The sequence below is a fragment of the Zea mays genome, chromosome 2 (genome assembly GCF_902167145.1).
Source record: "Zea mays cultivar B73 chromosome 2, Zm-B73-REFERENCE-NAM-5.0, whole genome shotgun sequence".
NCBI classification, from domain to species: domain Eukaryota; kingdom Viridiplantae; phylum Streptophyta; class Magnoliopsida; order Poales; family Poaceae; genus Zea; species Zea mays.
In genome coordinates this window covers 192934617-192944823 of record NC_050097.1, presented here as the reverse complement: position 1 = coordinate 192944823, position 10207 = coordinate 192934617, and the positions used below count along the sequence as shown (strand labels likewise).

Sequence of the window (10207 nt, the reverse complement as noted above, 5' to 3'; positions counted from 1 at the left end):
CTGTGAGTCTAAACAGGTCAGGTCAGCCTGATAAATACGAAAAAAGCATGTAAAAAACGGGCTAAATGAACCGATAAGTATGATTTAGTAAAAATAACGTGTTTAACGAGTTTAAAGGTAAACGAGTCGTGCTGGATTAGCCTATCGTACTTAGTTTTCTGTCTAGTCTTGGTCCACTTATTCGTGCCGGGCCAGTTCAAGCTCGTATAAAAGCAGGCTGGACCAGACAAGAAAAACTTGCTTCGGATCGGTTTTTCCTGCTTCGTGATTTCTATACATCTGGGTGCTGCACGTGCACGGGGTGATCCGTGTCACGCCCCTTGCGGCGGATGTTGCCGATGCCCGCCCGCACAGGCACAGATGCGGCGAGGCTCACCGGATACCACGAACGCCTATGAACATACGAGCATACATGTGGGGTAGGTATGTTTGGTTGATTATTTATGCATACGTGTATGGTCTGTGTGAACTTTGGAGGAGGTTGGAGCTGAAGCACTAGTACCGATTAGACTAGCTCGCTGAGGGCAGAGAAAAACGCCTTTACGTAATCAATTCGAAGTGGATCTATATCATTTGTATCTGCGTTCCGACAAGGGACAAGCTACCCCTTCTACAATACAGTATACACCGGCGCCGCCGTCCGGAACGTCTCCCTCTCCCGCTCTCACATATAAACGCCCAAGCTCCCTCCCCCTAGTTGCCGTCTGCCCGTCTCCTCCAAATTGGTTCGTGAAACACCCCCCGACTCCCACAAACCCACCGGCCACCGCTGTGGCTTCATCCTTACCACTCGATCAACACTAAAGCTGGTGCCCAATGGATACGACACTCCTCCGGAGCAATGGCCGCCTCCTGCCCTTGTTCCTTCTCCTGCTTGCCGCCGCCGATTTCACGGCGGTGCAGGGCCAGGGGGGGCAGCAGCAGCAGCCTGGACCAGCTGGGGGGGCATACTACTCGCAAAGCTTCAGCCCGTCCATGGCCATCGTCATCGTCGTGCTCATCGCCGCCTTCTTCTTCCTCGGCTTCTTCTCCATCTACGTCCGCCACTGCTACGGCGACGGCTCCAGCGGCTACTCCGCGAACCGGCCGCCGGCCCCCGGCGGCGCCGCCGCGCGCTCGCGGCGCCAGCGCGGGCTCGACGAGGCCGTGCTGGAGTCCTTCCCCACCATGGCGTACGCCGACGTGAAGGCGCACAAGGCGGGCAAGGGCGCGCTCGAGTGCGCCGTCTGCCTCAGCGAGTTCGACGACGACGAGACGCTGCGCCTGCTGCCCAAGTGCTCCCACGTCTTCCACCCGGATTGCATCGACACGTGGCTCGCCTCGCACGTCACCTGCCCTGTCTGCCGCGCCAACCTCGTCCCGGACGCCAACGCCCCGCCGCCGCCGCCGCCGGCCGACGACGACGCGCCCGAGCTGCTGCCGCCACCACCCGTGTCCGCGCCGCCTGCCGCCGCCGCCGCTGCGGTGGTCATTGACGTGGACGAGACAGAGGAGGAGAGGATCATCAGAGAGGAGGCCAACGAGCTGGTGCGCATCGGCAGCGTGAAGCGCGCGCTGCGCTCCAAGTCCGGCCGCGCGCCCGCACGGTTCCCGCGCTCGCACTCGACGGGCCACTCGCTCGCAGCGTCCGCCACCACCGGCACCGGCGCCGGCGCCGGCGCCAGCACCGAGAGGTTCACGCTGCGTCTGCCCGAACACGTGCTCCGGGACCTCGCCGCGGCCGGGAAGCTCCAGCGCACCACGAGCCTAGTCGCGTTCCGCTCCAGCCGCGGCGGCAGCACGCGCCGTGGCGTCAGCGTCCGGACCGGCGGCGGCGAAGGCAGCAGCCGCGCCGGGAGGAGCATCCGGCTGGGCCAGTCAGGGCGGTGGCCGTCGTTCCTGTCGCGAACGTTCTCCGCCAGGCTTCCCGCGTGGGGGTCACGGTCGACGCGCAGGGGCGTCGAGGCTGACGGGTCCAGCAAGGGCGGTAGGGCGGCCGGCGCCGGCGCCGCCGGCTGAGGCGCCAAGTCAGTGGAACAGCCGAACAGGACGACCACGCGTGCGCTCCTGGACAACGTGTTTGACCGGTTCTCTCTGACCTGGTCAATCGGTGGCTGCTAGGAAACTCTTGGTGCTTTCGTCGCCATCGTGGTGGAAAAAATTTTGGCACTTGAATTTAGGAGAGAACGTGCTTGGTCGCGGCCCTCGCCTCCTCCTTCAGTCCTTCTGGAAGCGTGCTGTATTCATTTGTTATTATTATACGAAAAACGTGTACACAAATTCATAAGTTTTTTCATGCGAATTATATTTGTAAGTATACCCATACCACTCCTCTAAAATTCTCTAAATGCACACACACACGTACCTTAGCTCCTAAAGGTACAATGAAAATCTAATCCATCGGATCTCAAGATTAGTGAGATCGTTTTTTATGGACGAGCACAGAACAACAATTCAATTGAATATTAAAATAAATCTAGAAAATATAAATACTCGTGTTAAGTCGAAAAATAAACCTAAGTGGACATATTTTGCCATAAAAACTCAATCAGCTCTGTTCACCATAAAATCAGTGAGTCGAAGGTCTACCCTAAACCCTCAACACAGGAAACTAACGAAATAAACCATTTTAGATTTATTTATATATATTTCCCATAAATTTCATGTATATGATATTGATATTATAGCTTGCTGGATTTTGGTACCTTCCTTCGCCACTTGATGATCAAAGCATATATTCCGTGGGTCTAAACAAGAATACACATCCTGTCGTTCGAGGAGCCAAAATTTTAAAGTTTAACCAAAATTTCAGAAAATATCAAAACACTATTAAGATTTATATCTCTAAATATATTTATTATTAAAGTATATAACACATCGTAAGTTTCCTTAAAAAAATAAAGGCGACCATTTTGGATGGAAGTAATGAGAATCATGTGATAGACAACTAGGCGCCAAATGTTTCGCCCCAACCACGCGTACGGTCACAAACCACCCACCCATGCTTCTCTAGAGACTAGAAGGCCCTTAAAACAGTTTTTTTTTGCGAGAAAGGCCATTAAAACGTTGATCGATAGGCACCTTGCCTACGGTCCTAATGTCAGCACCAGCTAGTCCCTGTTGTTGAGGAAAATGTATGCACTCTAGAAACGCATGCATGGATGCGTCAGGCCGTGCCATCAACCATTTAATGCTGGGCATAATGAATCAGACAATGTGATTTTGAAATCCAGATTAAATCAATGGGAACATAGGAGATGGAGACAAGGAAAACAAAACAAAATTCCCCTTCCATCCACCACGGCAGCATCAGAACTGGAATGACAGGCCACATCGCCTATCTGCTCAGGATCAAGATAAAAAAGGCCATATCGCCTCATTTTGTAGCACAACACATGCCACCGGCAAAGGCAAAGGACTGCCATCCTCTAACATGAAACGATCCTGCACGTCGACAGGCGCGGCTAGGATGCCGCTGTCTCGTGATCCCACTTTCTTTTGTCCCTCATCAGTCGCATGAGCATGGAAGTTAGTTTATTTTACAATAAATAAACGATAACAATAATCATTGTAAACGAACAAACAAACAAATTGCTCATCTCTGTATTGTGCGGCGACCACCATTCCTCCTGGCCAGTAGTGCACCTCAACGCGGGTGCAGACGCCAGGACGTCGTCCGCGTGGTCCGGCGGCAGGAACCGCGCCCAGGCGGCGTCGGAGTCCGCAGCGGCCCTGAAGGGCGCCGGCGACACCGTAGACGAGTGGCACGCGTCGCCGAGCGCCGTCAGCGAGATGGCGTGCGCCACGCACTCCTCCGGTAGCCGGCAGACGATCTCCGCCGCCGATTCCGTCGCCATGAACGCAGAGTACTCGTACGTACGGCAGCGTCGCCGATGTGTGTATGATGATCACGTCTCGATTGTGATAAAACCGCTCAGTGGAGAGCAAATTCCTGATAACGTGTTGGAGCGCAGTTAAAATGAGACACAAAGAGAATGACAGTTGCATTCTTTATTGCAGGGGAAACTTTGTTTATATACCGGTGAAGGGGTGCGTTCTCAAGGGGTGTCCTTTGGAAATTATCTGTCGCACCCCTTGGATTGATCACAAATACAATATTTTGTAACAGTTCTATTCGAACGTTCGTTCCGTTCTGTCGCTGGCTGACGTGTTCTTTGGCCGTGAACAAAAAGTTGACAGGTGGACCTGTTTGGTTCGCTCTAACTTGGAAGAGTCTATCTATATTTTTTTAATTTAACTTACTAACTTATATAAGTTGTGATGTACTTAGCTGTAAACCAAATAGATACAACCTATTGTGGTCCACATGTTTGATATGTGCCTTATTTTGCATGCCACTCGATAGAATTTTTTTAGTGTTTGTTCGGTTAGAGGTGGATTGTGGAAGTGGCGGACGAGATACTAAAATTAAGGAGGTGCTAGTGTAACAAAAAAGACTCTCTCTATCTCAATATACAATTTGTTTTAGCCTTTTACTTTTGTGTGCATATTCAAGTAGATGCCAATAAACCTAGACACATATATCAAATATTGTATGAATTTATTAACACACTAAAACAAATACTATTTTGGGATGAGAAGAGGTACATATATGTAGCACCTGAGTAACAATAAAACATTATGTAACATACCACTAAGTTGCTACTTGCTAGAACATGAGTACTAATGTGACTAGTAGGCATTCTACGATTACTCATGGTTTGAGAACGTTCGTTGATTATACAATCATCAAGGCTTCTAAACATCTCTTGCTCCATATAGTCATCAATGATCTAAATATTTTGTTACGTGATACGTAGGATCGGCAGTGTGTAGGGGGCGCTCGCCCCGGCTTCCCTCTGTTGGGTCCGCCACTGGATTGACGGGGATTGTAGGGGATTAAATCCCCTTCCGTACAAATTTGTATGGGAGAGAATTTAATCCCCTTCAATCCCCTTAATCCACTTCTAACCGAACAAACCCTTAGGGGTCATGATAGGGAAAGGGAAATAAGAGCATCTCCAATAGATCCCAATACTCTTAATCCCAATCCTTGATTTAGGGAAAAGTTAAAAAACAGTGTTCCAACATACCCCTATTAGCACACCCTTTCTTTACGCATGCGAATAAACTGTCCTCTCGTGTGCATATTACTGTCGGTGTTCCTTCTTCCAATCCCTCATTTGTTTCCATCGTTCCCGCACCTCCTGCTAAATGATCCATTGCACCGCTCGCGGAATCCATTTTTTTGCAATTTAGCCCTTTTTCTGTTTTATTTTCACAAATATACCCTTTTCAGTTTCATTTTAAAAAATGGACCCATAGGTTGGCGCCAAAGCTATTGGCGCCTAGCTAACATGGATCGACACCAATGCTTTTGGTGCCTAGGTCTCGGCCACGGATGATGGTGAGGCGGCGGCGTGGCGCCAACGTGGCAAGGGGTAGGCGCCAAGATCTACGGTGCGAAGGTTGACGTCGTAGATCTTGGCGCCGACACCAATAGTGTAGTATAAAAACGCAATTACGCCGACCATCATTTCTACTTCCTCCATCTCGTTTTTCCCCTCCTCCCTACAACAAACATCATCATAGAATATGGTGAAGAACTGGTGGACTAGTTGGATAATAAACACAAGACAGAACTAGTAGAGTTCTAGAAAATCTAAAATCTTCTCAGCAACCTACTAATTATTAGGAGGCAAAAATTGTGATTCATAATGTGAACTGATAAAGACAGAAAAAACAAATGTGTCAAAGTATCCATAGCCTTTGAATTTGAAGAAGCGTTGTCTAGAGTAACAGAGAAAATTTTGTCAATCAGACAATACTCCTCAACAACAACAGCAATCCTTTCAACAATGTTTTCACCAATATGTCTAACCTCAATAAGCCTAAGACCAACCACCCTTTTCTATAATTCCCAATCAGTATTAACATAATGGAACACAACACTAATATAGTCCTCCTAAGCACTACCAGACCAAATATCTGAGGTTAATGGAACCGAAGAAGTAGCAGGCAACATAGAATTGATTAGCACATTACGTCGTTAAGTGAAAAGCTTGACGAGATATCTAGTGGTGGTATGTCTAGAAATTTTGGTAAACCTGGAGTTATGAGCACGAGCAATGTAATCCTCCCATGCCTGTATCTCACCTATACCTAATGCAAGGTCAATCCTAGCAATCAGGTGACACAACTCAATTCGAGCAACAATAGATCATACTCCCAATTATGTAGAGAACCATCAGATTGAAAGCAAGCCGAGACTAGACCCTAGCAGCGTGATCAACCTTCTTCCTACAAACTTTCTCGTGTCTAAGAAAATGTCCAGTACCAGCAGAAGATCTAGTAGAAAATATAGTCTTACACATTCTACAAATAGCAGTAGTTCGAACATTGGACCCATTCACTTTCTCAAAGATCTCATCAAAATCAACCCAGATACTAGATTTGCGCTTACCAACCGACGAGGTACCAGTACCACCATCGGTGCTAGGAGCCGACTGGAGTCTCGGTGGCCAACGCAGGCCCTCCACCATCGTCACCGGCGGCGACATCGACCGGAGCAGAGCTGAGATTGATACCGAGCAAGGCAGAAACATCTCCATGGATGTCAATCATCTTCATCATCGGGGACAAGCCCTGCCGCGCGAAGGTCATCGTTGCCAGTGAGTAGATAGACATCATCATCATCCTCCATGGTGACCTTCACCGTGGACGACCGATCTCTAGCACCGTTCCTCAACAGTGCACGTAGCTGTCATGCCCGACCTACTCCAAAGGAGGAAGACGAGGCATCGACAACTTGAAAGCGAAATGTGCCATTGGGCCATTTCTAGAATTGTTTTGGTGATTAGATGCCCAACACATGGTTTTAAGTTTATAAATGCCAAGATGCAAATCAAGGAATAAGGTATGTCTCCGGACTTAGTAAATTGTTTTTGGATACTAACATGTGTATCTAAGTGCTAGAGACATGACCAAGACAAGAGAAAAAGATTGAAGAAAGAGTGGTTGTGATCAGCCAAAACCAGCACCAGCCTCGCTCACCGGACTGTCCGGTGGTGCACCGGACAGTGTCCGGTGCCCAGGCTGGACCGGCGGCGAAGTAGCTGCTCTCGAGAATCGGCGCGGTGATGTGGCTATAAATCACCGGACTGTCCAATGGTGCACCGGACTGTCCGGTGAGTCACCAGCGCTCGCGCCCAAGTCTTCGGCGACGAACTCGTCGCCCTCGGGAAAAGAAAAAGACGTAGCGGCTAAAAATCACCGGACCGTCCGGTGGTGCACCGGACTGTCCGGTGAGTCAACGGCGCCAACGGCCAACGGTCGCCTACGTGATCAACGGGCGACATGTGGCTTAGTCAACGGTCGGATGGTTGCACCGGACTGTCCGGTGTGCACCGGACAATGTACGGTGTGCCAACAGATCCGAAGATCCAACGGTCGGCTTCGCCAGAAAAGGAAAGAGATCGCGCACCGGACTGCTACAGTAGTTGTCCGGTGGTGCACCGGACTGTCCGGTGCACCACTCGACAGAAGACAAGATCTGCCTTCCAAGTTGATCTCCAACGGCTCCTAGTTGCCTTGAGGCTATAAAAGGGACCCCTAGGCGCATGGAGCAGAAAACCAAGCATCCACTAAGTATCCTAAGACTCTCAGACTCCGCCTCCACGCATTTGATCAATTGTGTTAGTGATTTGAGCTCCTTTTGAGTTGTGAACTCTCTGTGTTGTATTTCGAGCTCAAGTCTTGGCTTGTGTGCATGTGTGTGCTGTGGATTTGAGTCTTGCATGTGTTACTCTCCCTCGCTTACTACTATTCTTCTCTTGTGATAAACTTGTAAGGGCGAGAGGCTCCAATCTGTGGAGATTCCTCGCAAACGGGAGAAAGATTACTAAGGAAGATAGTGGTGGTACTCAAAGTTGATCATTGGATCACTTAAGAGGGATTGATTGCAATCCTTGACCGAAGGAGGTCACCACAATGTGGAAGTAGACATTGGCCGAACCATGGGATAAATCATTGCGTCTTGTGTCCATCTTATTTGTGATTGGCTTTCTTCTAGAATTCACACTTTAGCAACTTGGTTTTAATCGCACTAACATTTCATAACCAAGTGTTGGCTATTTAGTGTTGAATTTTACAGGATCACCTATTCACCCCCCTCTAGATGCTCTCAATTGGTATCAGAGCCATACTCTTCATCTAAGGGACTAACCGCCCGAAGAGATGGATCCTAAGGGTAAGGGGATGGTGGTCAACGACAAGGAGAAGGAGTCCCTCTTCAACGAGCCAAGAGACGACAAGCCCACTGACTAAGGCTCGAATCACAAAAAGAGGGACGAGAAGAAGAAGAGGCGCATCAAGAAGATCATTTACTATGACAGCGACACCTCCTCTTCTTCAGCAAGGGATGACGACGACGACTCTTCATCCAAAAGAAAGATGGTTAATCAAAACTACTCTTTTGACTATTCTCGCATTCCTTATAATTCAAATGCGCATTTACTATATATTCCTCTTGGAAAACCCCCGCACTTCGATGGAGAGGACTATTCTTTTTGGAGTCATAAAATGCGTAGTCATTTATTCTCCCTCCATCCTAGCATTTGGGAAATTGTTGAGAATGGGATGCATTTTGATAGTACTGATAATCCTGTGCTTATAAGTGAACAAATTCATAAAAATGCCCAAACCACTACTGTTTTGCTAGCATCTCTCTGCAGGGATGAATACAATAAGGTGAGCGGCTTGGACAACGCTAAGCAAATCTGGGACACTCTCAAGATATCACATGAGGGTAACGATGCCACCATGATCACCAAGATGGAATTGGTGGAAGGCGAGCTGGGGAGGTTCGCGATGATCAGGGGAGAGGAGCCAACATAGACCTACAACAGGCTCAAAACCCTGGTCAACAAAATCTGAAGCTATGGAAGCATAAGATGGACAGATCATGATGTCGTCCGACTCATGCTCAAGTCGTTTACAGTAATTGACCCCATCTTGTGAATCTTATTCGTGAAAACCCCAGGTACACCAAAATGACGTCTGAGGAAATCCTTGGAAAATTCGTGAGCGGGCGCATGATGGTGAAGGAGGCACGATATGTGGACGATGCACTGAATGGGCCACTACCCGTCTACGAGCCACAACTTGTTGCTCTCAAGGCAACCAGCAGCAGGGAGGCGCTACCCAGCAAGGTAGCACAAGTGGAGGGTGCCGGGCTCAACGAAGCTAAGATGGCACTCATCATCAAGCGCTTCAAGACCGCGCTAAAAGGACGCAAGGAGTACCCCCAACAAAAACAAGCAAGGGTAAAACACTCCTGCTTCAAATGCGGTAAGACTGGTCATTTTATAGCTCAATGCCCCGATGATGATAATGACCAGGCACAAGACAAGCACGGGAAGAGGGAGAAAAAGAAGAACTACAGGAAGGCCAAGGGCGAGGCACACATCGGGAAGGAATGGGACTCCGACTACTCCTCCTCCGACTCTGAGGATGAAGGACTAGCTGCCTCGGCCTTCAACAAGTTTTCGCTCTTCCCAAACGAACGCCATACATGCCTTATGGCTAAGGAGAAGAAGGTACGCATTCGAGACACTCCAAAGTACTCTTCTTCTAGCGATGAGGAATCTTTCAATGATGAGGTAGATTACACTGATTTGTTTAAGGGATTAGATAGAGCTAAAGTAGAGAAAATTAATGAATTAATTGATGCTCTTAGTGAAAAGGATAGACTGCTAGAAAAGCAAGATGATATTTTATATGAGGAACATGACAAGTTTGTTAGTGTTCAAAAATCTTTTGCTTTAGAAATTAAGAAAAATGAAATATTGTCATCTGAGCTGTCTTCCTGTCATGAATCCATTTCTAGCTTAAAGGATTTAAATGTTGAATTAAATGCTAAGCTAGAGAAAGTTAATGAAACTAGTTCATGTGTAGAGCATATCATTATTTGCAATAGATGTAAAGACTTTGATATTGATGCCTGTGATGAACATGTTACTTCTATTGCTAAATTAAACAATGAGGTTGCAAGTCTTAATGCTCAACTTAAGACTTGCAAAGATGATTATGATAAATTAAAATTTGCTAGGGATGCATACACCATTGGTAGACACCCCTCAATTAAGGATGGACTTGGTTTTCGAAAGGAAACCAAGAACTTAACAAGCCAAAGGACTTCCGATCTCAAGGGGAAAGGAAAGGCTCCTAT

The 10207-nt window shown here is 48.0% G+C and overlaps 1 protein-coding gene across 1 annotated transcript; it reads left to right on the top strand.

Annotated features, from left to right (window-relative positions):
- Positions 1-756: 756 nt before the first annotated feature.
- LOC100274267 (putative RING zinc finger domain superfamily protein) lies at positions 757-2269 on the top strand. Its single transcript, NM_001148631.1, has one exon. It carries the CDS (start codon positions 817-819, stop codon positions 1996-1998), a length of 1182 nt encoding a protein of 393 aa, NP_001142103.1. The 5' UTR covers positions 757-816; the 3' UTR covers positions 1999-2269.
- Positions 2270-10207: the final 7938 nt, after the last annotated feature.